The sequence below is a fragment of the Nicotiana tomentosiformis genome, chromosome 2, assembly GCF_000390325.3.
Source record: "Nicotiana tomentosiformis chromosome 2, ASM39032v3, whole genome shotgun sequence".
NCBI classification, from domain to species: domain Eukaryota; kingdom Viridiplantae; phylum Streptophyta; class Magnoliopsida; order Solanales; family Solanaceae; genus Nicotiana; species Nicotiana tomentosiformis.
Genome location: NC_090813.1, coordinates 17,128,437 through 17,154,450, shown reverse-complemented (window position 1 = coordinate 17,154,450; position 26,014 = coordinate 17,128,437). Strand labels below are relative to the sequence as shown.

The following is a 26,014-nucleotide window of genomic DNA, read 5'->3' as shown; positions in this document are numbered from 1 at the left end:
TATAAACTTTTGTGAACATAACACCATCTTGGTCGATCTCGTGATATCAATGAACCCACTTGATTTACGAAAGAAATAATTAATGGCTCAAGCCATTAAATATAGAGTAGAAAAGTTACGTACTCATCTATTTGGACATGCACAATATCGATATCTGGACGTAGACTCACGTCAATTGGCCAAAGTGAGAGAGTATTTAGATAATTTTAAAAGTTGGTCAAATCACTTTTTGATTTATTTATTTTATAAGTAAAAATAAGGCAAAAGCCATAAATTGATTAGGAAAAAGGGTCAAATATACCCTTCTATGTTGGTGTATTGTTCACATCTATCCTCCTTTATACGATCGGGACATATTTACATTTACCGTTAACAAAACTTTCTAAGAACGCCCTCCATCCAACGTAAATCCAACAAATAAATAACATAATCATTTTTAAAAAATTCATAAATAATAACCCATTAAACCTATCATATAAAAATACGGACCCTAGATTCTGAGACTTCTTAATATATTTTATTCATTTAGAGAGAGATCGAGAATGATGGTGGTAGTATGATTAGTAAAAACTTATATTTTGGTTCTTAGTTGTTCATGGTGGTATTAGGATGTCATGTTATCACTTTTGGTTGTATTTTTTTATCGTTGTAATATGATATCTATTTGTCTAATACAATGCACACTTGCCAACATACAAACTGATATATACTTAATAATACTTGTGTTTGGTTAATACATGAAGTTAGTGTACTTATGTTGTTAAGTTACTTTCCAACTTCTTGGTGTACTTTCTTTCATTCTTGAGGAATTCCTTAGACTGTAGCTTGATATTAAATTGAATATTCTCTAATTATTTTCTAATTTTTGTTCATTATAAGTTCAGTTGTTACTAAGAATTATGAGTATCCCATCCCATACCTTGGAATCTAACTTTGGTTCTTAAGGCGTAATTTGGCGATAAATACTCGTTGCCCAAATGCTTAAAGCAGAATAAAAAAATATGGTGCGTAAATACTCATCAACAAAGGCTCACCGTTGGAGGAAGAAATACCTCGATAGCTGCCTTAAGATTTGAGAGCTGTCAACCTAATAAGATGCTATAAACATTAAGTTATAGTGAAAAGAAAATCATGGTGAATATTTGGTACACATCGACATGGTGAAAAAAAACAAGGAGAGAAACTAGAAGGAAAAAAAAGAATTTGGAAAAGGTAGAATAGAATAACATAAAATAAGGATATTAAAATAATTGGGGCTCAATATATAAATAATACGATCCTAATGAAGCTCTTTCCAATTATAAAACACTCAGCTCAATTCAGTTGCGTTAGTTGTTAGTTTGTTAGGTTAGTTACAACTCACATGACAAGCACGTACGCAGGAATAAACAGAAAGGGGGAATTCAAAAAGTTAATTATAACTAACTTTCCCACCCCTTCCTATATAGTGGATGTTTTCTCATTTTGTAAGATCTCATGAGATGATTTGAAATAAAGAATCTCTTTCTTCCCTCTCGTCTCTCTCTCACTTCATCTCTGTTTTCCAGGACTCAATTGAGTTCTTGTCGAACAAGCTGTTCAAGGACAATTCTTCCCGTTTGTCCTTTAGGTAAGCTCATTATTCTTTCCTTTTTCTTTTAAAACTGTAGAGGTCGTAATATTGGTATCAGAGCTTTTTGCTCCTTGGATCTGTGAAAATGGGGGACCATAATACTCGTATGCAAGAGCTACGCAAGGAAGTTAATAATCTCAAGGGTTCGATGGATGCAGTCACAACTTCTGTTTCAGAATTGAGAAGTTTTGTGGATCATAAGGTGGCCCAAGCTATGAAGGAAATCAGGAAATTATTGGTGAATAATTTAACTAATCATCACAAGGGTCCTGCTGAGAATGAAGGTCCAAAGATGGTGGTTCCTCGGCCTAGAGGTTACCAATTGCCAACTCGCGATTATCATGTGGAGTTCCCAGTTTTTGATGGCCTAGGTTTGAAGGACTGGCTGTATAAATGTGAGCAGTTCTTCATTGTGGATGGCACTCCTGAGGATTCTAAGATGAAACTGGCTTCGTACAAGCTGGAAAGGAAGGCACTATAGTGGCACCAATCTTACATGAAGCATCGAGTGACTAGAGACTATCCTCGTTGGGGTGAGTATGTAGCTTATTTGTATACCAGATTTGGATCTGAACTGTTTGACGATCCTATGGGAGACTTCAAGGACTTGAGGTAGGTAAGCTCGGTGTAAGATTATGTTGACATGTTTGATGAATTGCTTATTAGAGTAGAATTATCAGAGGAGTATGTTGTTAGTTATTTTGTTAGGGGATTGAAAGCAGAAATTGGTTTACCTATCAAAATGTTAGCACCCAGAACTTTAGCTAAAGCGATTAGTCTATCTAAAATTCAGGAACAAACATTGATAGTACAAAAGCAAGTTTTCATGGCCACCTCAATTCCATCTTATTCAACCAAAAACACTCCAAAATTTCCTTGTGTTAACTCTCAGTTCCCTCAATACACTGCCTCAATGCCCTCCAAATTTAGCCAACCTTCCAGTAGACCTCCAAATGTTCTTACCACATCCATAAAACCTACCTACAGAAATACCAAGAAATTAACTCCAGCTGAAATGGAGGAAAGGAGGAGTAAGGGACTATGTTACAATTGTGATGAGAAGTATAGATTTGGGCATGTATGTAAGAACATGAGGCAATTTTTTTCTATGGAGGTGGAGGAGGAAATAGAAGAAGTTGAGTTGGAAGAGGAAGTGATATTAGACCCACCAGAATTGTTAACAATGATAGGTCAAGGGTTAGAGACTAATGTTGAGGGGTCTATTCTACCTCATGTATCAGTCCATGCCATGAATGGACTGCATGATTTTAGAACTATGAGGGTAATTATATCAGTCAAGGGTAAGGATGTGCGGGTTCTAATTGATACAGGGAGCACTCATAATTTCTTGGATCTTAACACTGCCAATAAGTTGGGATGTGTTTTGACAACTATTGATGTATCTGCTGCTGATGGAAAGAAGGTACAGAGCAACTATATTTGTAAAAAGCTAGTTTGGAAAATGCAAGGTGTTTCTTTTGATTCTGATATGTTAGTGCTGCCAATTGGAGGATGTAGTATGGTCTTGGGAATTCAATGGTTAATCACGTTGGGTGACATTATGTGAAACTTCAAGAAACTTAGAATGAAGTTCAGTATCATGGGACATAAAGTGTCATTGAGAGGAGTTCAACCTCCTGCAACTAAGATGATTCAATAGGCCAGCATGGACAAGCTATTAGCCAAACCTGCAGAGCTGAGCATGATATTTGTGGGTTTATTTCTTGAGAATCAATAGCAAGGAGTAGAAATCAGCCTTTTTACATTGGAAGGCCTGCCAAGGGAACCAAGTATGAATTGGGATTTGCAGTCTATATTGCAGAAGTACAGTGATTTGTTTGAGGAGCCAACACAACTCCCTCCCTCTAGATTACATGACCACAAGATCACCTTGAAAGAAGGTGTCTCCCCCATCAACATCAGGCCTTACATATATCCTAATGTTCAGAAAAATGAGATTGAAAAGATAGTGAATGAGATGCTAGTCTTTGGAGTTATTAGGCACAGAACCAGCCCCTATTCATCTCCTATTGTGATGGTAAAAAAGAAGGATGAATCATGACGATTGTGTGTAGATTACAAAGAGTTGAATAACTATACAGTGAAGGACAAGTTCCCCATTCCTGTGATTAAAGAATTGCTGGATGAACTTCATGGTGCCAAATACTTCTCTAAGCTGGATTTAAGGTTAGGATATCATCAAATTAGGATGTTTGAACCAGACATACTTAAGACTGCATTTAGAACCCATCATGGCCATTATGAATTCATGGTTATGCCTTTTGGCTTAACAAATGCCCCTTCTACTTTTCAAAGCCTAATGAACCAGATCTTTCACAACTATCTCAGAAAATTCAGCTTAGTTTTTTTTGTTGACATCTTAATATATAATCAAATTTGGGATGACCATCTGTTACATTTAGAGAAAACTTTCAAGGTCTTTCGATCCCATACATTATTCATAAAACAAAGCAAATGTGCTTTTGGAGTCACACAGATTGACTACTTAGGCCACATTATTTATGAGTAAGGTGTGGCTATGGATAAACAAAAGGTTCAGGGTGTGCTGGATTGGCCACTACCCGCTACCATAAAAGGGCGAAGAGGATTCTTAGGGTTGACAGGCTACTATAGGAGGTTTATCAAGGGATATGGCATCATTGCAAGACCCCTCAATGATCTACTCAAAAAGGAGAATTTTCAGTGGAATCCTGCAGCAACTGCTGCATTTGAAGATTTGAAACTAGCTATTACTTCAGCTCCTATCTTAGCTCTTTCAGATTTTTCAAAGGAATTCACAATGGAAACGAATGTTTCTAGTAGAGGAATTGGAGCTGTTTTAGCACAAGACAACAGAACAATTGCCTTTTTAGCAAGGGATTATTAGACAAGAACAAGGCATTATCTGTCTATGAAAGGGAGCTGTTGGCATTGGTTTCTGCTATACAAAAGTAGAGACCTTATCTACTAGGGAGACCATTTATCATCAAGACTAACCACCACAGTCTTAAATACTTGTTGGAGCAGAGGATTACCACTCCCAGTCAACAAAAATGGCTGGTCAAATTACTTGGCTATGATTATTCTATAGCCTACAAGAAGGGGAAGGAGAACATTGTAGTTGATGCCTTGTCCAGAAAAGAAGAGTACATTCAGCTTTACAGCATCTCTGGTGTCAACTCAGATCTTTTAGACACAGTTAAAGCCACATGGAGGCAAGACCCTGCACTTAAACATCTTATCCAATCCATACAGGATAGGCATGTCAACAAACCTTATTACAAATTCCAAAATGGGATCTTGAGCAGGAAGAACAAACTGATGGTAGGAGTTAATGCCATAATCAGAGCTCAACTTATCTCCTTTTACCATGACTGCCCTATGGGTGGCCACTGTGCATTACAGCCACCTTAAAAAGGCTTAAACAAGACTTCTATTGGAAAAAGATGAAGCAGGATGTTTATACTTATGTAAGAGCATGTGATATTTGTCAAAAATACAAAAGTGAGAATATAGCCTATCCTGGTCTACTACAACCTCTTCCTATACCTGATAAGGTGTGGCAAGACATCTCAATGGACTTTATTGAGGGCCTTCCTAAGGCTGCTTGGAAGGAGGTGATATTTGTGGTGGTTGATAGGTTGAGCAAAGCTGCCCATTTCATACCCCTTAAACATCCTTATACTACTTTGGATGTGGCTCGAGTGTTCATGAATCAGGTGTTCAGACTATATGGAAAGCCCAAATCCATAGTATCAGATAGAGATGTTGTCTTTACAAGCATGTTTTGGAAAGAGTTATTCAGATTGCAGAAGGTTTCACTGCTGACTTCCACTGCATACCATCCTCAGACAGATGGTCAAACAGAGGTTGTTAACAGATGTTTGGAATGCTACCTTAGATGCATGACATTTGAGAAGCCCAAAGCATGGCCACAGTGGTTGCCTTTGGCTGAGTGGTGGTAGAACACCACTTATCATTCCAGCACAAACATGATACCATATGAGGCAGTGTATAGTCAGAAACCACCTCCCTTACATCCCTACATGAGTTTTGATTCCCAATTGGATGTGGTCGATAGAAGTCTCCAAGCTAGAGAAGCTACTCTGAGATTATTGAGGTTCTAAATGGAGAAAGCTCAAAATAGAATGAAGGTGCAAGCTGATAAACGAAGGACTGACAGGACATATGCAATAGGAGATTGGGTCTATGTCAAGCTACAGCCCTACAGACAACTTTCTCTAAAGCAGCATAGTTTTCAGAAACTATCATCCAAATATTTTGGACCCTTCAAGATCCTTGATAGAGTGTGATCAGTAGCATACACCGTGGACCTCCCTGCTAGTACCAAGATCCATCCTACATTCCACATCTCACAGCTGAAAAAGAAGATAAGGTCTCACTCAGCCACAGTCACTTTGCCTATAGTACTTTCAGAAGCTGGTCATGTGTTGCTAGAACCTGAGTCCATACTTGATAGACGGATGATTCAGAAGAATGGGAGAGTTGTATCCCAAGTTCTAGTCAAATGGTTTAATGCCACACCTGAGGACAGTACATGAGAAGACTACCACGACCTTAAGCAGAGATTTCCTCATTTCAGTCCTTGAGGACAAGGATTATTTGAAGATGGGGGTATTTGATACGATCCTAATGAAGCTATTTCCAATTATAAAACACTCAGCTCAATTCAGTTGCATTAGTTATTAGTTTGTTAGGTTAGTTACAACTCACGTGACTAGCACGCGCACAGGAATAAACGGAAAGGGGGAATCCAAAAGGTTAGTTATAACTAACTTTCCCACCCCTTCCTATATAGTGGATGTTTCCTCATTTTGTAAGATCTCATCAAATGATTTAAAATAAAGAATCTCTTTCTTCTCTCTCATCTCTCTCTCACTTCATCTTTATTTTCCAGAACTCAATTGAGTTCTTGTCGAGCAAGCTGATCAAGGACAATTCTTCCCATTTGTCCTTTAGGTGAGCTAATTCTTCTTTTCTTTTCGTGCTAAAACTGTAGAGGTCGTAACAATAAATGAATATATGGTTGTCGGTATTTTTATGTCTTTCACTTCTTGAGTCCATCATGTGACTACGAAGGAGATGACTAATCTGTGAGTAAGAAGTACATTAAATAAATAACTTTATTAAAGATTTTTTTAAAAAACAAGTCTTTTTTTAATTTGGTGGCTTTTCGTTAGGTGGAGAGTATTTTTAAAAAGTTTGGCAGAATAGATGTGGCCCGGTTGTATAACGAATGGTACATGTGAACAATATACTAAAGTAGTGTCACGATCCAAAACCTAACCCGTCGTGATGGCGCCTATCATAGTACTAGGCAAGTCGACCTTTCCAAAACACTTTCAAAATTTAACAGAAATGAATTAAGACATTTAAAATAACCGAAATTTCTCATAAATACGGGGTAAAACACAATTAAACATAAGTGCAGAAAAATAACACGACATCGGGGTGTCACTAAGTCATGAGCATCTAAACCAGACTAGAACCAGAGTTTACAATGTTCCAATAATACCCAAACAGAAAGAAAAGATAATAATAGAGGAGAATCAAGGGTTACGGACGCCGACAGCTACCTCGTAAGTCTCCGAGAAACACAAGTGCACGGACTCAACGATCACTACGAACGGTCTCACCTGAATCTGCACACAAGGTACAGGGAGTAACGTGAGTACTTCCAACTCAGTAAGTAACAAAATTAAATAAGGAACTGAGAAGCAGTGACGAGCTACACAAATGTCGTTCATTTCAGTAATTTCAACAAGAAAAGTAGGCATACTCTCAATTCGGTGTTTTAAATCAAAACATTTCGAGCTCAGGTACAACAATATAAGCCCTCCAGAAAATTCCACAACAACAACAACTAGCAACGAAGTACAACAGCAAAATAAGAGCAAGTACAGCCTCACAGGGCTACTGCCACTCATCTATCTCAACAGCTCAATCACTCAGCTCCCAGCCTCAATACTCACAATCAAAGGTGCCTGTGCTCACTGGGGGTGTACAGACTCCGGATGGGCTCCTACATCCCAAGCGCTATATTGCTGCAGCGTGCAGCCCTACCCAATACTGTTGCGGCGTGCAGTACGATCCATATATTGTTACGGCGTGCAGCTCGATCCAAGTACTGCTGCGGCGTGCAGCCCGATCTAATATCATGGCCTGAAGGCTTGTTGCGGCGTGCAACCTGATCCAACATTTACTGCGGCACGTAGTCCGATCCAACATATCTCACACAGCTCTCAACCCACTCATGCCCTATATCAGTCACTAGCCTTTCCAGCCTCAGAATTATCACAATAACAGCCCAAACAAAGACTATAACAAGTACAAATCAAATCATGGGAGAGAGCTAGGACAAAATGCATAAGCAAATAATGACTGAGTATAAGACATCAATTTAACATTCAATACAACAAGTTCACGACCACTGCAGGTCCCAACAGGGTTTCCATATAACCTAAGCATGATTTCTACCATGTAAGACAGTCAATAACTCGAAAATAAGAGTGAACAGGTAATAACAAAGGTGTATTTGACTTTACAGTCCACCGGGACGGACCAAGTCTCAATCCCACTCGGTGCACACTCACATGCCCGTCACCCAACGTGTGCGTCACCTCTAAATATCAACATCATATGAATTTCTCGGGATTTCATACCCTAAAGACCAGATTTAAGACTGTTACTTACATCAAACCGAGCAAATCTATATTCCGATATGCTTTTGCCTCTCGATTCGGCCTCCAAATGCTCCGAATCTATTCACAACCAGTATAATACCAAGGAATGAATTCCACAAGAAAAACTACCAAATTAGACTCAAAAAGCCGAAATTGGCTCAAACCCGACGCGCAGGCCCACGCCTCGAAATCCGACAAAAGTTACAAAACTTGAAAGCACATTCACTCACGAGTTCATACATACAAACTTTATCAAAATCCGGCATCATTTGTTCCCTCAAATCCTTAAATTTAAACTCTCCAAAATCCCAAGCCCTAACCCCCTATTTTCACCCCTAAATTCCACTAATTAGATGATAATACAATGGGAAAACACCATAGATAGGAGTATTAAAGCCCAAGCAACTTACCTCACTGAAAACCCTTGAATCTCCCTTCAAAATCACTCTAAAAGCTCTAAAACCCGACTTGAAAATGGTGAAAATAAACCAAAATTCGCGAAGTGCTCTATTTATAGTTTCTGCCCAGGTCTTTCGCACCTGCGGCTAAATATGCGCACCTGCGGCCACGCAGGTGCGGAAAAAACCTCGCACTTGCGGCCACTGCCTGACCTCCTCACTTCCGCTTCTGCGGACTCGCAGATGCGACCTCTCCTACGCACCTGCGGACCCAGCCTACCTTAACACTGTCCGCACCTGCGAACTCCCACGCGCGCCTGCGACCTCGCACCTGCGACCTCGTACCTGCGGCTCCCCTTCCGCAGGTGCGGAAAACACCAGCAGCTTCAGAAACCAGCAAACGAGCTAACTCCCAACACCAATAATTGATCTGTTAACCACCCGATACACACCCGAGGCCCTCGGGACCTCAACCAACCATACCAACAAGTCATATATCAACATACGAACTTAGTCGAACCTTCGAAACACTCAAAACAACATCAAAACACCAAATTACCCTCGGATTCAAGCCTAAGAACTTCTAAACTTTCAAATTCAACAACCAATGCCGAAACCAATCAAACCACGTCCGAATGACCTCAAATTCTACACACACGTCACAAATGACACCACGAACCTACTCCAACTTCCGGAAATCCATTCCGACCCCGATATCAAATTTTTCATTGCCGACCGAAATCGCCAAATTTCCAACTTTCGTCAATTCAAGCCTAATTCCACTATGGACCTCCAAATCACATTTCGGACGTGCTCCTAAGTCCAAAATAACCTAACAAAGCTAACGGAATCATCAAAATTCGAATCCGAGACTGTTTACACATAAGTCAACATCCGGTTGACTTTTTCAACTTAAATTTATCCCAAAGAGACCAAGTGTCTCAATTCACTTCGAAACCACTCCGGACCCGAACCAACTAACCCGATATAACACAATATAGCTGAATTACATAAAAAGAAGCAGAAATGGAGGAAACAGGGCTATAACTCTCGAAACGACCGGTCGGATCGTTACAAGTTGAGGGGTATATTTAGCCCTTTTCCCAATTGTTTATCTTGGTTTGATCCATACGTTTACTATTTTGTCCCTACCTTTGTTGTAATCCAATCCTCTCGACATATTGTTCCCAAAACAGAACTAATTCTGACTTCCTCTCAATTGAATATTACAGTTGTTTGTCCTTGTCTGAGTAAGGATACGTTTTGATTTTTAAATTTTTATTCCTTTATCGCCATTTTTCATCAAAATCACTATTCGTGTGATATTAAATACCAGAAATCACTATTTATGTGATATTAAATACCAGAAATCACTATTTAGGACTTTGTCAATGTAACTCAGTTCTTGACTGGTTTGAATTGGGCCAAAGTAATCTCATTCTTTTTGGGTCATTTCATGCAACTTGGGCTTGCCTTAAAAAAGGAGGGGATAATATTTCTAGAAGAATTATAGGAAATCTTAGAGGAATTTACATAGAATATAATCTTTTAAAGACTTATTTATATTTTCTATAACTGCTTTTACAAAATTACTTTTAGTACAATTTATTTTAAAATCTTACCTTTTTAATTAAATTATGTACAACTTTTCATATCCTAAAATCTCTCCCTTTTCTCTCGATTAAAAAATATCTCTTTGTGATTCTCTCTCACCCAAAGTATCTATCACTATCAATTTCTCCCCAGTTCCTTCAGTAAAAGATATTCCTATATATCACATGCGTATATCCCCTTTACTTCGTCCCATATATTCTGTGTAGATCAAAATCTGAACAGATCATCTCTCTGCATCATTTTCACCACAATTTCTCAAGCCGCCATCTCTTCCAAAAACAATCAGAAGAAGAGCAAAATCAAGAAGGACAATTAAGAGGAAGAAGAATACCTCGAACTAGATGGCAGAAGAAGAAGAGAAGTAGAAACATGAAAAAAACATAGCAAAAATAAAGAGAAAAAGAGGATTTAATTAAGAAATCTACTTTCTTCTTTTAATTTTTTACAGAACTGTATGTCAATTATTCTGCCGTTTTCTATGCAAGGTTTGAAAATTTAATTAATTTTAAGATTGTGTTAACTATTTAAACTAACACTTCTTCTCTTCAATTGGGTAAATGCCAAATCCAAACTTCAAACGTAACATGTAGAAATATAGACATATAATTAAATGTACTAGTATATATCGTTAATATACCAAATATATATATACAAAATATGGCATACATACTATACATGCATATTATACTAAATATATATAAATTATATATATAACTTATGTTAGTAAAAAATGTTGAATTGAAAATTCACAAGACTGGCTTTCAAAAGCGTCAATAATAGCTACTAATATGTATGTTCAAGAAATTTTAAAATAATTAAAACACAAATAATTCCAACAATTTTTTTTGTCATAAAAAAAAAAAAAATAAATAAAAAAAGGAGGCCAAAGAAAGAGAAAACCTTATCAAAATGACTTATCGAAAAAATTAGTTGAAAGAATGGAGATAGTCTTGGATTCGGATAATTATAAATCTTTAATGTAATTGACAATATTTAGGGATAGATTGATGAAGAGATATGTTTCAGAATTGGTAGGGTATATCTTTTTATACTTTTACTATGTTCAGGTTGTATAATATGTTATTCAATTAATAGTTGTAGATTATGGAATATTTTATGATACCATAAGTAATTATCAATAATTGACCATTTTAGCCATGCTATCAAAAATATCCCAAATTATTACTAATGATATATAACATTCAAAAAATATAGGCAATTTGTTTTTCAATAAGTATTATTGTGATTCGTCGAAAACACATAGATGATGCAATATACAAAATTTGATGAAGTTTGAAGATGAGTTAGACTAGTTTGAAGTCAAAATTCATTATCAATGATAAACAATATTAAAACAAATTATGCAAAAAAGTTTTTTTTTCAATGGGTATGGTTGGAATTCGTCCCAAACATATAGATGGGGCAATATATAAAATTTGAGCAAGATTGAAGGTGATTTGGACTGGTTTTGTATCAAAATTCGTAGGTAAAATCAAGTTAAAAAAATTATTCCACGACACATGTATCAAACAGGTATCATGCATGTATCTCACATAGGTATACATAGATGGATATATATATATATATATATATATATATATATATATATATATATGTGTGTGTGTGTGTGTGTGTGTGTGTGTGTGTGTGTGTGTGTGATGACCCGATAGGTCATCTCATATTTTGGAAACTAATTCTGTGATCCGAATTAGGTTGTCGGTATTTTTATGCCTTTCACTTCTTGAGTCCAACATGTGACTACGAAGGAGATGACTAATCTGTGATGAAGAAGTATAGTAAATAAAAGGGGTTTAACATTATTAAAGGGTTTTTTTAAAAAATAGGTCTTTTTTTTAATTTGGTGGCTTTTCGTTAGGTGGAGAGTATTTTTAAAAAGTTTGGCAGGGTAGATGTGACCCGATTGTATACCGAAAGATAGATATGAACAATATACTAAAGTAGAGGGATATATTTAGCCCTTTTCCCAATTGTTTATCTTGGTTTGATCCATATTTTTACTATTTTGTCCCTACCTTTTCTGGTAATCCAATCCTCGACATATTGTTCCCAAAACAGAACTAATTCTGACTTCCTCTCAATTAGGTATCATGCATATATATATATATATATATATATATATATATATATATATATATATATATATATATATAGGACATCTCATATTTTAGAACCTAATTCTATGATCTGAAACCTTAAAAATCATGGTTTAACCTTCCTCGATTTGCGTGCGCAGTCGGAGCGTCTTTCCGGAAAGCTTTTATGTTAGACACTGATAAAAATAAGAATTTTTGCCTTAAAATTAATTTGAGTTGACTTCGGTCATTGTTTTGAGTAAATGGATCCGGATTTATATTTTGATAGTCCTGGTAGGTCCGTATCATAATTTGGGACCTGGGCGTATGCCCGAAATCGAATTCCGAGGTCCCTAACTCGAGATATGGAATTTTGATGAAAAATTAAACGTTTGAAAGTTTAATGATTTTTAGAATTGACTGATGTTTGGTCTTGTCGATATCGGATCCGTATTTTTGTTTCGGAGCACGATACATGTCCATTATTATATTTATGACTTGTCTGTGAAATTTGGTGAGAAACAGAGTTAGTTTGACGTGATTCGGACGTTCGGTTGTAAAAATAGATGTTTTAAAGTCTTCTTGAAAATTTTATTTGATTTGGAGTCCGATTCATAGTTCTAGGCGTTATTTTGGTATTTTGGTCGCGCAAGCGAGTTCGTATGATATTTTTGGACTTGTGTGCATGTTTGGTTTGGAGCCCTGAGGGCTCGGGTGAGTTTCAGATAAGCTACGGGTGTTTTGAGACTTAGAAAAATCTATTTTTTTGGCTTCAGCTGTTATGTAGTGTTTCTTTCATCGCGTTCGCGGAGGTACTCTCGCGAACGCGAAAGGTAAAATGGGGCAGGATGATTTTCTTTAAAGCGAACGCAGTAGCTATGTTGCGAACACGAGGCAGTGGGGGCTTACCCTTCGAGAATGCGACCAGCTTCTCGCGAACGCGAAGCTTGAGGGACCTGGGGGAGGGGACACTCATTCTTCTATGCGAACGCGAGCACTGGCTCGCGAACGCGGAGACCAAGTGGAACAGCCTTCGCGAACGCGAAAGCCATTTGGGCTGCTGCACATCGCGAACGCGGCAGGCCCTTCGCGAACGCGAATAAGTCCTGACGCCCAGATCTTAAAACATTTTCAAAAACGGAATTTTACCCATTTTTGATAAACTCTTCATTAGAGCTCGGCCTAGGTGCGATGTTTAAGGGAAAATTCAATACCAATTCATAGGTTTGTACTCTTTAACTCATTTTCTTCCATTTCTATCATCACCCATTAAATTTCTAGCCCTAATCTTTGTTCTTTCATGTAGAAAACTAGGAATTTAGGAAGAATTGAGGATTTAGACCTCAATTTGGGGTCGGATTCCGAAACTAATTATATAATCGGGATCGGGGGTGAACGAGTAAATAAATTTTGGTCCTAACCTTGGGTTTTGACCAAGCGGGCCCGAGGTCAATTTTTGACTTTTGGGGGAAAAGTTTAGGGAATCTAAATTTATGCAATGTAATTGATTTCTTTAGCAATTTTTGATATTATTGAGTCGTTTGTGAATAGATACGAGTGGTTTGGAGGTGGATTCTAGAGGAAAAGCGGTAATTAAGCATTGAGTGGCCTTTGGAGGGAGGTAAGTCTCGTGGTTAACCTTGACTTGAGGGAATAGAACTTGTTTGTCTATTTGCTACACGTTTAAATGTTGGGGAACAACGTATATGTGAGGTGACGAGTACTTATGCATTGTAGTCGGGTTAAAGCATGCAGGCAGGGCTTGGTTTCTTGCAATTACAGCTTCATTTGTTCATGTTATCCATGTTTAGACTAGTATTGTTAAATTGATCATTCTTATCATGTTTACGGATCTTCTGGTGATAATTGAGTATTGATTCCGAAGTTGAGGTTGATATTGTGGAACCAAATGTTGAAGTAAGGCTTGTACTTGTTATTCTATCTCCCTATTGTTATTTATTTATTGCATTATGGTAAGGAAGAGTGTTAATACACGAAGGGTGATGTCGTGCCATATTGTGAGTGTTAATGCATGAAGGGTGATGTCGTGCCATATTGTGAGTGTTAATGCATGAAGGGTGATGTCGTGCCATATTGTGAGTGTTAATGCACGAAGGGTGATGTCATGCCACATTGTGAGTGTTAATGCACGAAGGGTGATGTCGTGCCATGTTATGAGAGTTAATGCACGAAGGGAGATGTCATGCCGTTTCTATTGATTTTTATGGTGAGGTTGAAAGTAAAGACATAAAGGGTAATGCCATGCATTTTTTCTTTACGGTGGTTACTTGTTCTTATTGGTTCATAGTATATTGGCTATTCAAGTTACCATTCTGTTGTAGTTCTCTATCTTGTATTCCCCTCAGCATGCTCCCCCTCCCAATAGTACATGTTTAGTTGTTATTTATACATATACTGTTAAATATCATAGGGTTGTTATGTAGGTGTCTTGTCATAGCCTCGTCGAGGTTAGGCTCGACACTTACCAGTACATTGGGTCGGTTGAACTGATACTACACTCAGCACTTCCTGTGCAGATTTTGGTATTGGCCCTAGCTGATCGAGAGGCGTAGCAGCTCGGACTGGTTTATCAGAGACTCAAGGTAGATCTGTTGGCGTTTGCAGACCTTGAAGTCCCCGTCTATCTTTTTAGTTCTTTTTTTTTACTATTTCTTTCGTTCAAACAGTTGTATTTCTTTCATACTTTTACTTGTAGTAAATCCTAAAAGTTCGTGAATTGTGACTCCAGATCCGGGTGGTAGTAATTAATGAAGTTTTTACATTATTCTGCACTCGCTGTATTTTATTTTAGCTTAATTGTTGTTATTTATTAAATTGAATAAGGATTGGCTTAATAATTCTCTAACGTCGGCTTGCCTAGCAAGTGGAATGTTAGGTGCCATCACGGTCCCGACGGTGGGAATTTCGGGTCGTGACAAGTTGGTATTAGAGCACTAGGAAGCCTAGGTCTCACAATTCACTAGCAGGCTTAGTAGAGTCTGGAGGATCGGTACGAAGACGTCTGCACTTATCTTCCAGAGGTTATGAAGTTTAGGGACAAATTTCACTTCTATTCTTCTCTGTCGTGCGACTTTATTCTATCATTGTTGATTGAACTCTTCTATTCTTGTCCTTCCGCAGATGGCAAGAACATGTACCGTATCTTCAGCTGAGCAGCAGCTAGAGCCTCCAGTGGAAGCTCCTACGAGGGGCAGAGGTCGAGGCCGAGGTCGTGCCAGAGATCGAGGCAGAGGCAGAGCTTAGCCTAAAGCTCGAGCAGCAGCACTAGCGGTGGAGCCTTAGGTAGAGTTTAATGAGGAAGTCCCCGCCCAGACTGTTCCTGTCGGGCCACCTCAGTCCCGGAGGGGTTCATTGCCACCCCAGTGCTTCAGGATGCTTTGGTCCGTTTGGCGAGCCTTATGGAGAGTGTGGCCCAGACTGGTACATTTCCCATGGCACCAGCCGTCTCTCAGGCTGGAAGAGCAACACAGACTCCTGCTACTCACACTCCGGAGCAGATGGCTCCCCAGTATCAGACTCCAGTAGCTCAGCCAGTCGGAGTACTTCAGCTGGTTGTTGCGGCACAGGCTAGCGATTGGTCAGTTATGTCTTCTGAGGCTTTATGGAGATTGGACAGGTTTACCAAACTCTTTCCAGTTCACTTCAGTGGTGCTTCTTCAGAGGATCCCCAGGAGTATCTTAACAGTTATCATGAGGTGCTACGGAACATGGGTATAGTGGAGACCAATGTGGTCGATTTTGTTGCATTTCAGATGACTGGTTCCACCAAGAAATCGTGGAGAGATTATTTATTGACCAGACCAGCTAGATCGCCTGCTCTTACTTGGGACCAGTTCTCTCAGCTTTTTCTAGAGAAGTTTCTCCCTATCATATTGAGAGAGGAACATCGTCGTCAGTTCGAGCGTCTCCAGCAAAGCAGTATGACTGTTACTCAGTATGAGACCCGTTTTGTGAATTTGGCTCGTCATGCTCTTCTTCTGCTTTCTACCGAGAGAGAGAGAGAGGGTGAGGAGGTTTATTGACGGACTTGCTCAGCCTATCAGATGGCAGATGGCTAAGGAGACTGGGAGTGAGATTTCTTTTCAGGCAGCTGCCAATAGCACCAGACGAGTCAAGATGGTTCTTGCTCAGGGAGGTCAGGGGTCTGACAAGAGACCACGTCAGTCCAGAGGGTTCAGCGGTGCCTCATATGGAGGCAGTGGTACTTTTGGTAGAGGCCATCCTCCCAAGCAATTTCATTCAGCACTCCAGGCATCCCATGGTGCCTCAGGTGGTCGTGGCCCTCATATGCCTTATTCTCACCAACTAGCCTACTGTGCACCACCAGCTCCTATTAGTGCACCTCCGCTCCAGAGATTTCAGGGTGGTTACTTAGGTCAATAGGGTTAGTTTCAGGGTCAGCAGTCACAGCAGCCGAGGTTCTATTATACTTGTGGTGATCCGAAGCACATTGCTAGATTTTGTCCTCGGGCATCGGGCAGCTCACAGCATCAGGGTTCTCGTGCCATGGTTCCGGCACCAGTGGATGCACCGCCTACTCAGGCATCCAGAGGTAGAGGCCAAACTGTTAGAGGTAAAGGTCAGGGCGTTACAGGTGGAGGCCAGCCAGCTAGAGGCCATCTAGGGACGTAGTTCAGGATGATGGGGCCCAGCCCCGGTGTTATGCTTTTCTAGCCAGGCCTGAGGCTGAGTCATCTGACGCTGTACTGTTTCAATTTGCAGCAGAGATGCTTCAGTTCTATTTGATCCGGATTCTACTTATTCCTACGTGTCATCCTATTTTGATTCATATTTGGTTATGCCTCGTGATTCTTTGAGTACTCTTGTGTCTGTGTCTGCACCTGTGGGAGATGCTATTGTTCTAGATCGTGTTTATCGTTTGTGTGTGGTCGCCATTGGGAGTCTTGAGACTAATGTAGATCTTCTACTTCTCGATATGGTTGATTTTGATGTTATCTTGGGTATGGATTGGATGTCACCTTATCACGCTATATTAGATTGTCACACTAAGACGGTGACCTTAGCCTTGTCAGGGTTACCTCGCTAAGAGTGGAGCGGAACTCCGGGCCATTCTACCAGCAGGGTTATCTCTTATATGAAGGCTCGGCATATGGTCGAGAAGGGTTGTCTAGCTTATTTGGCTTATGTCCGCGATTCTAGTACGGAGGTTCCTTCCATGGATTCAGTACCAGTTATTCGTAAGTTTCCAGAGGTGTTTCCTGTAGACCTCTGGGGATGCCACCCGACAGGGATATTGATTTCTGTATTGATTTGGCTCCGGGCACTCAGCCAATTTCCATTCCGCCATACTGTATGGCCCCGCCAGAGTTAAAAGAATTGAAGGAACAATTGCAAGATTTGCTTGATAAGGGTTTCATTAGACCTAGTGTCTCACTCTGGGGTGCACCCATGTTGTTCGTGAACAAGAAAGATGGATCGATGAGGATGTGTATATATTATCGGCAGTTGAACAAAGTCACCATCAAGAACAAGTATCCATTGTCGAGGATTGATGATTTATTTGATCAGCTTCAGGGTGCCAAGGTGTTTTCGAAGATTGATTTGAGATCTGGCTACCATCAGTTGAGGATTAGGGCATTTGATGTCCCTAAGACAGCTTTTCGGACTCGTTACGGGCATTATGAGTTTCTGGTGATGTCCTTTGGGTTAACAAATGCCCCAACAGCATTCATAGATTTGATGAACCGAGTGTTCAAGCCTTATTTGGACTCCTTTGTGATCGTGTTTATTGGTGATATATTGATCTACTCTCGCAGTCGAGAGGAGCATGAGAAGCATCTTAGGATTGTACTTCAGACTCTGAGAGCCAGCTAGTTATATGCTAAATTTTCAAAGTGCGAGTTTTGGTTAGATTCAGTCGCTTTCTTGGGGAATGTTGTATCAGCAGAGGGCATTCAGGTGGACCCTAAGAAGATTGAGGCAGTTCAGAACTGGTCTAGACCCACTTCAACTATGGAGATTATGAGTTTCTTGGGTTTGGTGGGCTATTACCGTCGATTTATGGAGGGGTTTTCATCTATAGCAGCCCCGTTGACCAGGTTGACTCAGAAGGGTGCCCCGTTCAGATGGTCAAACGAGTGTGAGGCAAGCTTTCATAAGATCAAGACTGCTTTGACTACAGCGCTGGTGTTGGTGTTGCCCATATGTTCAGGACCTTATACGGTATATTGTGATGCATCCTTTGTTGGGCTCGGTACGGTATTGATGTAGGAAGGCAGGGTGATTGCATATGAGTCGCGGAAGTTGAAGGTTCATGAGAAGAATTACATTGTCCATGACTTAGAGTTGGCAGCCATTGTTCATGCGCTGAAGATTTGGAGGCACTATCTTTATGGTGTGTCGTGTGAGGTTTTCACGGATCATCGGAGCCTTCAGTATTTGTTCAAGCAAAAGGATCTCAATTTGAGGCAGAGGAGGTGGTTGGAGCTATTGAAAGACTATGATATCACCATCTTGTATCATCCCGGGAAGGCCAATGTGGTGGCCGACGCATTGAATGGAAAGGCAGCGAGTATGGGCAGCCTTGCGTTCATTCTAGTCGGTGAGAGGCTGATTGCATCAGATGTTCAGACTTTGGCCAACCAGTTTGTGAGGTTGGATATTTCAGAGCCCAACTGTGTTCTAGCTTGTACCGTCGCTCGGTCTTCCTTGTTTGAGCGTATCAGAGATCGGCAGTATGACGACCCTCATTTATTAGTCCTTAGGGACACAGTGTGGCACGATGGTGCCAAGCAGGTTACTGTTTGAGATGACAGAGCTTTGAGGATGCAGGGTCATGTTTGTGTGCCTAATGTGGATGGATTTCGTGAGTTGATTCTTGAGGAGGCCCACAGTTCCCGGTATTCTATTTATCCGAGCGCCGCCAAGATGTATTAGGACTTGGGGCAGAATTATTGGTGGAGGAGGATGAAGAAGTATATAGTTACTTCTGTAGCTCGGTGTCTAAATTGTCAACAAATAAAGTATGAGCATCAGAGACCTAGTGGTTTACTTCAGCAGATAGAGATTCCTAAGTGGAAGTGGGAGCGTATCACTCTGAATTTCGTTGTTGGACTCCCACGGACTCAGAGGAAGTTCGATGCCATTTAGGTCATTGTGAACAGGCTGACTAAGTCATCATATTTCATTCTTGTGGCAGTTACCTATTCTTTAGAGCGGTTGGCAGAGATTTACATCTGCGAGATCGTCCGTCTTCACGGTGTGCCCGTGTCTATCATTTCTGATTGAGGTACGCAGTTCACCTCGCACTTCTAGAGGGTAGTGCAGCGTAAGTTGGGCACGCAGGTTGAGTTGAGCACAACGTTTCATCCTCATAAGGTCGGACAGTCTGAGCGCACTATTCAGATCTTGGAGGATATGCTCCACGCATGTGTTATAGACTTCGGAGGATCGTGGGATCCGTTCTTGCCCCTTACAGAGTTTGCCTACAACAACAGCTACCAGTCAAGCATTCAGATGGCTCCCTATGAGGCACTATACGGTAGGCGGTGTCGGTCACTAGTTGGGTGGTTCGAGCCAGGGGAGGCTCGGTTGTTGGGTACATATCTAGTACAGAATGCCCTGGATACAGTCAAGATTATTCAGGATCTACTTCGCACAGCTCAATCCAGGAAGAAGAGTTATGTCGACCGTAGAGTTCGTGATGTTGCATTCATGGTCGGAGAGAGAGTGTTGCTTCGGGTATCACCCATGAAGGGTGTAATGATATTCGAAAAGAAGGGCAAGTTGAGCCCTAGTATATCGAATCTTTTGAGATTCGGGAGAGAGTGGGAGAGGTGGCTTACAGGCTTGCATTGCCACTAAGATTATCAGTAGTTTATCCTGTGTTCCACGTGTCCATGCTCCGGAAGTATCACGGCGATCCGTCCCACGTGTTACATTTTAGTTCTGTCTAGTTGGACAAGGATTTGACTTACGAGGAGGAGACGATGGCTATTCTAGCTCGGCAGGCTGAGGTCTAAGAGTTATCCTTCAGTTTGAGTGCAGTGGAGAGGTCAGCCCGTTGAGGTAGCTACTTGGGAGTCCGAGTGAGATATGCGGAGTAGATATCCACATCTGTTCACCAGTTCAGGTACTTTTCTATGTCCGTTTGAGGATGAATGGTTATTTTAGATGTGGAGAATGTGATGACCCGATAGGTCAAATCATGTTTTGAAATCTAATTCTTTGATCTGAAGCCTTAAAAATCATGTTTTAGCTTTCCTCGATTTGCCTGCGCAGTTCGGCCGTCTTTCCGGAAAGCTTTTATGTTAAAAACTGATAAAAATAAGAATTTTTGCCTTAAAATTAATTTGAGTTGACTTCAGTCAACGTTTTGAGTAAACGGACCAGGATCCATATTTTGACGGTCCCGGTAGGCCCGTATCGTAATTTGCGACTTGGACGTATGCCCGAAATCGAATTTCGAGGTCCCTAGCTCTAGATATGGAATTTCGATGAAAACTTTAAAGTTTGAAAGTTTAATGATTTTTAGAATTGACTGATGTTTGGTCTTGTCGATACCGGATCTGTATTTTGGTTTCGGAGCCCGGTACAGGTCCATTATTATATTTATAACTTGTCTGTGAAATTTGATGAGAAACAGAATTAGTTTGACGTGATTCGGACGTTCGGTAAAGTCTTTTTGAAAATTTTATTTGATTTGGTGTCCGATTCGTAGTTTTAGGCGTTATGTTGGTATTTTGGTCATGCGAGGGAGTTTTTATAATGCTTTTGGACTTGTGTGCATGTTTAGTTTGGAGCCCCGAGGGCTCGGGTGAGTTTCGGATAGGCTAGGGTGTTTTGAGACTTAGAAAAATCAGATTTTTGGCTTCAGTTGTTATCTGGTGTTTCGTTCATCGCGTTCGCTAAGGTACTCTCGCGAACGCGAAAGGTAAAATGGGGCAGGATGATTTTCTTCTACGCGAACGCAGTAGCTAGGTCATGAACGCGAGTCAGTGGGGGCTTACCCTTCGCGAACGCAAAGCTTGAGGGACCTGGGGGAGGGGACACTCGTTCTTCTACGCGAACGCGAGCACTGGCTCGTGAATATGGAGGCCAGGGGGGAACATCCTTGGCGAACGCGAAGAGGAACTCGCGAACGCGAAAGCCATTTGGGCTGCTGCACATCGCAAATGCGGCAGGCCCTTCGCGAACGCGAAGAAGGCCTGACGCCCAGACCATAAAACATTTCAAAAACGGGATTTTACCCATTTTGCATAAACTCTCCATTAGAGCTCGGCCTATGTGCGATTTATAAGGTAAAACTCAACACCAATTCATAGGTTTGTACTCTTTAACTCATTTTCTTCCATTTCTATCATCACCCATTAAATTCCTAGCCCTAATCTTTGTTCTTTCATGGTAGAAAACTAGAGATTTAGGAAGAATTGGGGGTTTAGACCTCAATTTGGGGTCAAATTCCGAAACTAATTATATAATCGGGCTCGGAAGTGAATGGGTAAATGAATTTTGGCCCAAACCTCAGGTTCTGACCAAGCAGGCCAGGGGTCGACTTTTGACGTTTTGGGAAAAAATTTGGGGAATCTAAATTTATGCAATGTAATTAATTTTTTTAGCAATATTTGATATTATTGAGTCGTTTGTGAATAGATACGAGTGATTTAGAGGTGGATTCTAGAGGAAAAACGATAATTGAGCATTGAGTGGCCTTTGGAGCGAGGTAAGTTTTGTGGTTAACCTTGACTTGAGGGAGTAGGACTTGTTTGTCTATTTGCTACATGTTTAAATATTGGGGAACAACGTATATGTGAGGTGACGATTACTTATGCATTATAGTCGGGTTAAAGCATGCAGGTGGGGCTTGGTTTCTTGCAGTTATAGCTTCCTTTATTCATGTTATTTATGTTTAGACTAGTATTATTAAATTGATCGTTCTTATCATGTTTATGGATCTTCTGGTGATAATTGAGTATTGATTCCGAAGTTGAGGTTGATATTGTGGAACCAAATATTGAATTAAGGCTTGTACTTGTTATTCTATCATTATGGTAAGGGAGAGTTTTAATGCACGAAGGGTGATGCCGTGCCATATTGTGAGTGTTAATGAATGAAGGGTGATGTCGTGCCATATTGTGAGTGTTAATACACGAAGGATGATGTCGTGCCACATTGTGAGTGTTAATGCACGAAGGGTGATGTCGTGCCATATTATGAGAGTTAATGCACGAAGGGTGTTACTGTGTCATTTCTATTGATTTTTATGGTGAGGTTGAGAGTTAAAGCACGAAGGGTGAGGCCGTGCATTTTTCCTTTATTGTGGTTACTTGTTCTTATTGGATTTGTAGTATATTGGCTATTAAAGTTACCATTCTGCTGTAGTTCTCTATCTCGTATTCCCCTAAGCATAATCCCCCTCCCAATAGTACATGTTTAGCTGTTATTTGTACATATATTGTTAAATTGCACAGGATTGTTATGTAGGTGTCTCACTACTAAAAATTCGGCAAAAACCGACCAAGGTCGACCGACCAACTTTGGTCGGTCAAAAAACCGACCATAAGTTGGCCGGTTTTCCAAAAAAAAAATTTAATTTTTTTTTACGAAACCGACCAAAGTTGGTCGGTTTTCTTTGGCGCAAAAATGTAGGAAACTCTTTTTGAGTCCCGCGAAATTTATATTTTAAGAAACCGACCAACTTTGGTCGATTTTTCAATTAAAATAAATAAAAATTAATATTAAAAAAACCGACAAAAATTGGTCGGTTAATTCGGCAGGTCATTTAAAAAAACCGACCAACTTTGGTCGGTAATTTTACTTTTTAATAAAACCGACCAACTTTGGTCGGTTATTTTCGTGCGAAAATACAATTAAAGAGTATAAATCAAATAAAAGACAATCTTAAAATAAAATGTACCAATGGTCTAGTGGTAGAATAGTATCCTGCCACAGTACAGACCCCCGGTTCGATTCTCAGATGGTGAATCTTTTTATTACATAATTAAAATACCGACCAACTTTGGTCGGAAAAACCGACCAACTTTGGTCGGTTTGTTTTGCAATATTTTTTTTTTTGAATTTAATTGACCGACCAAAGTTGGTCGGTAATTTCCGACCAACTTTGGTCGGTATTCCTTTCCGACCACAAAAATACCGTCCACACGTAAATGGTCACGTTTTGGTCGGTTTTTGGGCATTACCGATCATCTTTGGTCGGTATTCCTTTCCGACCACAAAAATATCGTCCACACGTAAATTGTCACATTTTGGTCGGTTTTTAGACATTACCGACCAACGTTTGTCGGTTTTTACCGAATTTCTAGTAGTGTTTTGTCATAGCTTTGTCACTATTTCGTCGAAGTTAGGCTCGACACTTACCAGTACATGGGGTCGGTTGTACTGATACTGCACTCTGCACTTCCTGTGTAGATTTTGGTAATGGCCCCAGCTGATCGAGAGGCGTAGCAGCTCGGATTGGTTCATCGGAGACTCAAGGTAGATCTGTTGGTGTTCGCAGACCTTGAAGTCCCCGACTATATTTTCAGTTCTTTTTTTTTTACTGTTTCTTTCGTTCAAACAGTTGTATTTCTTTCAGACTTTTACTTGTAGTAAATCCTAAAAGTTCGTGAATTGTGACTCCAGATCCGGGTGGTAATTAATAGAATTTTTACATTATTTTACACTCGTTGTATTTTATTTTAGCTTATTTGTTGTTATTTATTGAATTGAATAAGGATTGGCTTAACAATTCTCTAACGTCGGCTTGCCTAGCAAGTGGAATGTTAGGCGCCATCATGGTCCCGGTGGTATGAATTTTGGGTCGTGACAATATATGTGATACACACTTGATACACACACACACACACACACACACACACACACACACACACACACATATATATATATATATATATATATATATATATATATATATATATATATATATATATATATATATAATACACAAATGATACATAGTGTGATACATATAATATTCTTCTATGTTCATCTTGTGTACTTTGAACTTGGCTCAAATTTTAATTCAAAACCACCTAAAATCTCCACCAAATCATCCCAAAATTGGGATTCACGCGCTTTAAGATGTACACAATCTATTCCAATAACACCCACTTGAAGTAAATTCCAATTTCGAAAATTCAACATTTTGAATTCAAGCTTAAGCAAGCTTCAATAGTTGTCCATGGCGTTTTCAGTTTATCCTTTCAATAAATCCAACAAACTAATATTTAATAGTAATTTTTAAATCGAGTTAAGGAGCTTGATTCTCTAAATTGTAACTTAGAGGAATTAGAATATTGCTGAAGTTTCAAAAAATTTGAACTATCTTTGTGTTTTAGCAAAATAAACATGTCATAAAATGACATTTGGGTAATTTTCGATAGATATTTTATTTTGGGCTAGTTTTGATTAAACTTATTTATGGATTAACAGTTTGGAAGGTTTAGCCTTTTATTTTTGTCTATTTTTATCTTTCAAAAGAAAACCAAAAGTAAAAAAATAAATAAGAGTTAATTTCCACCTCTTCTTTTGTCTTCTTCCTAAAAAGAATCCCTCTAATCCCTTATACTCCCTCTATTTCAATTTAGATGACACATTTTGCTTATCGAAAGTTAATTTGACTAAACTTTGAAGCTAAAATAAATTAGTTCAACTCAATATTTTAAAACTAAAATTTAGATATTCAATAACTATACAAAATTCGGTAGCCGAAAAAGTGTATTATCATTAGAAAAATTGGTATTATCACTTTTAGCCTGTGATGAAAAATTCGGTAGCCGAAAAAGTGTATACAATTTTTATAATATATATATATATATATATATATATATATATATATATATTCGGAGCGGCTATACAAATGTCATTTTCTCTAAATTTTTATTTGGACCAAAATTAGAACACCAGGCCAAGATGAATAAGTAGTCCATATCTCTTCCATAACGAAGACTAATTAGAATACTGTAATTTTAAATTCATTAGAAAGCTTTAGGCGGTTCAACAAATCAAACAACATGATCATATACACGTTTGCGTGATGTTCTCAAGACCCAATTCTCCTTCCGTAAGACGTCGCGACGGCACCTAGTCTCTACTACTAGGTAAGCCTAACAAAATACGGAAATAACAAAAATGAAAGCAAAACTAACTACAACAGATAACTAAATAACTTGTAACAATGTGTCACGATCCAAAATCCAACTAGTCGTGATGGCACCTAACCCAACCCGCTAGGTAAGTAAGTTAACCACTAACAAATTTCAATAACAATAAATAAAGCAATTAAGTAAAGAAATTATCTGAATCTTATACATTCCCCAAGAACTGGTAGTACAAATCATGAGCTCAGCGATGTACCATACCCACTGCGGCATGCAGCCCGATCCCTATTTATAGTCGACTGTGCTCACTGGGGGTGTACAGACTCCGAAGGGGCTCCTTTCAACCCAATTGTTATAATCCGCACGAATAACTCACGCGTTGTACGCACAATTCACGTGCCATAATATCAATATCTAGAATCGCACGGACAACTCACGTGCTATAATATCAACATCTGAAATTGCACGGACAACTCACGTGCTGCATGGACAA

General features: G+C 39.5%; 1 protein-coding gene across 1 annotated transcript; it reads left to right on the top strand.

Moving 5' to 3' along the window:
* The first annotated feature begins 5,739 nt into the window (after positions 1 to 5,739).
* Positions 5,740 to 6,174, top strand: LOC138904407 (uncharacterized). The gene is made up of 2 exons (XM_070192907.1): positions 5,740 to 5,919; positions 5,992 to 6,174. The coding sequence occupies exons 1-2, from the start codon at positions 5,740 to 5,742 to the stop codon at positions 6,172 to 6,174; spliced, it is 363 nt and encodes a 120-aa protein (XP_070049008.1).
* Positions 6,175 to 26,014: the final 19,840 nt, after the last annotated feature.

What these genes read in the sequence shown, in the direction of transcription:
- LOC138904407 (XM_070192907.1), top strand. Translation starts at nt 5,740, where the DNA reads ATGGAGAAAGCTCAAAATAGAATGAAGGTGCAAGCTGATAAACGAAGG. An exon ending in CCTTCAAGATCCTTGATAGA is followed by an intron (nt 5,920 to 5,991) that starts GTGTGATCAGTA and finishes CACATCTCACAG; the next exon opens with CTGAAAAAGAAGATAAGGTC.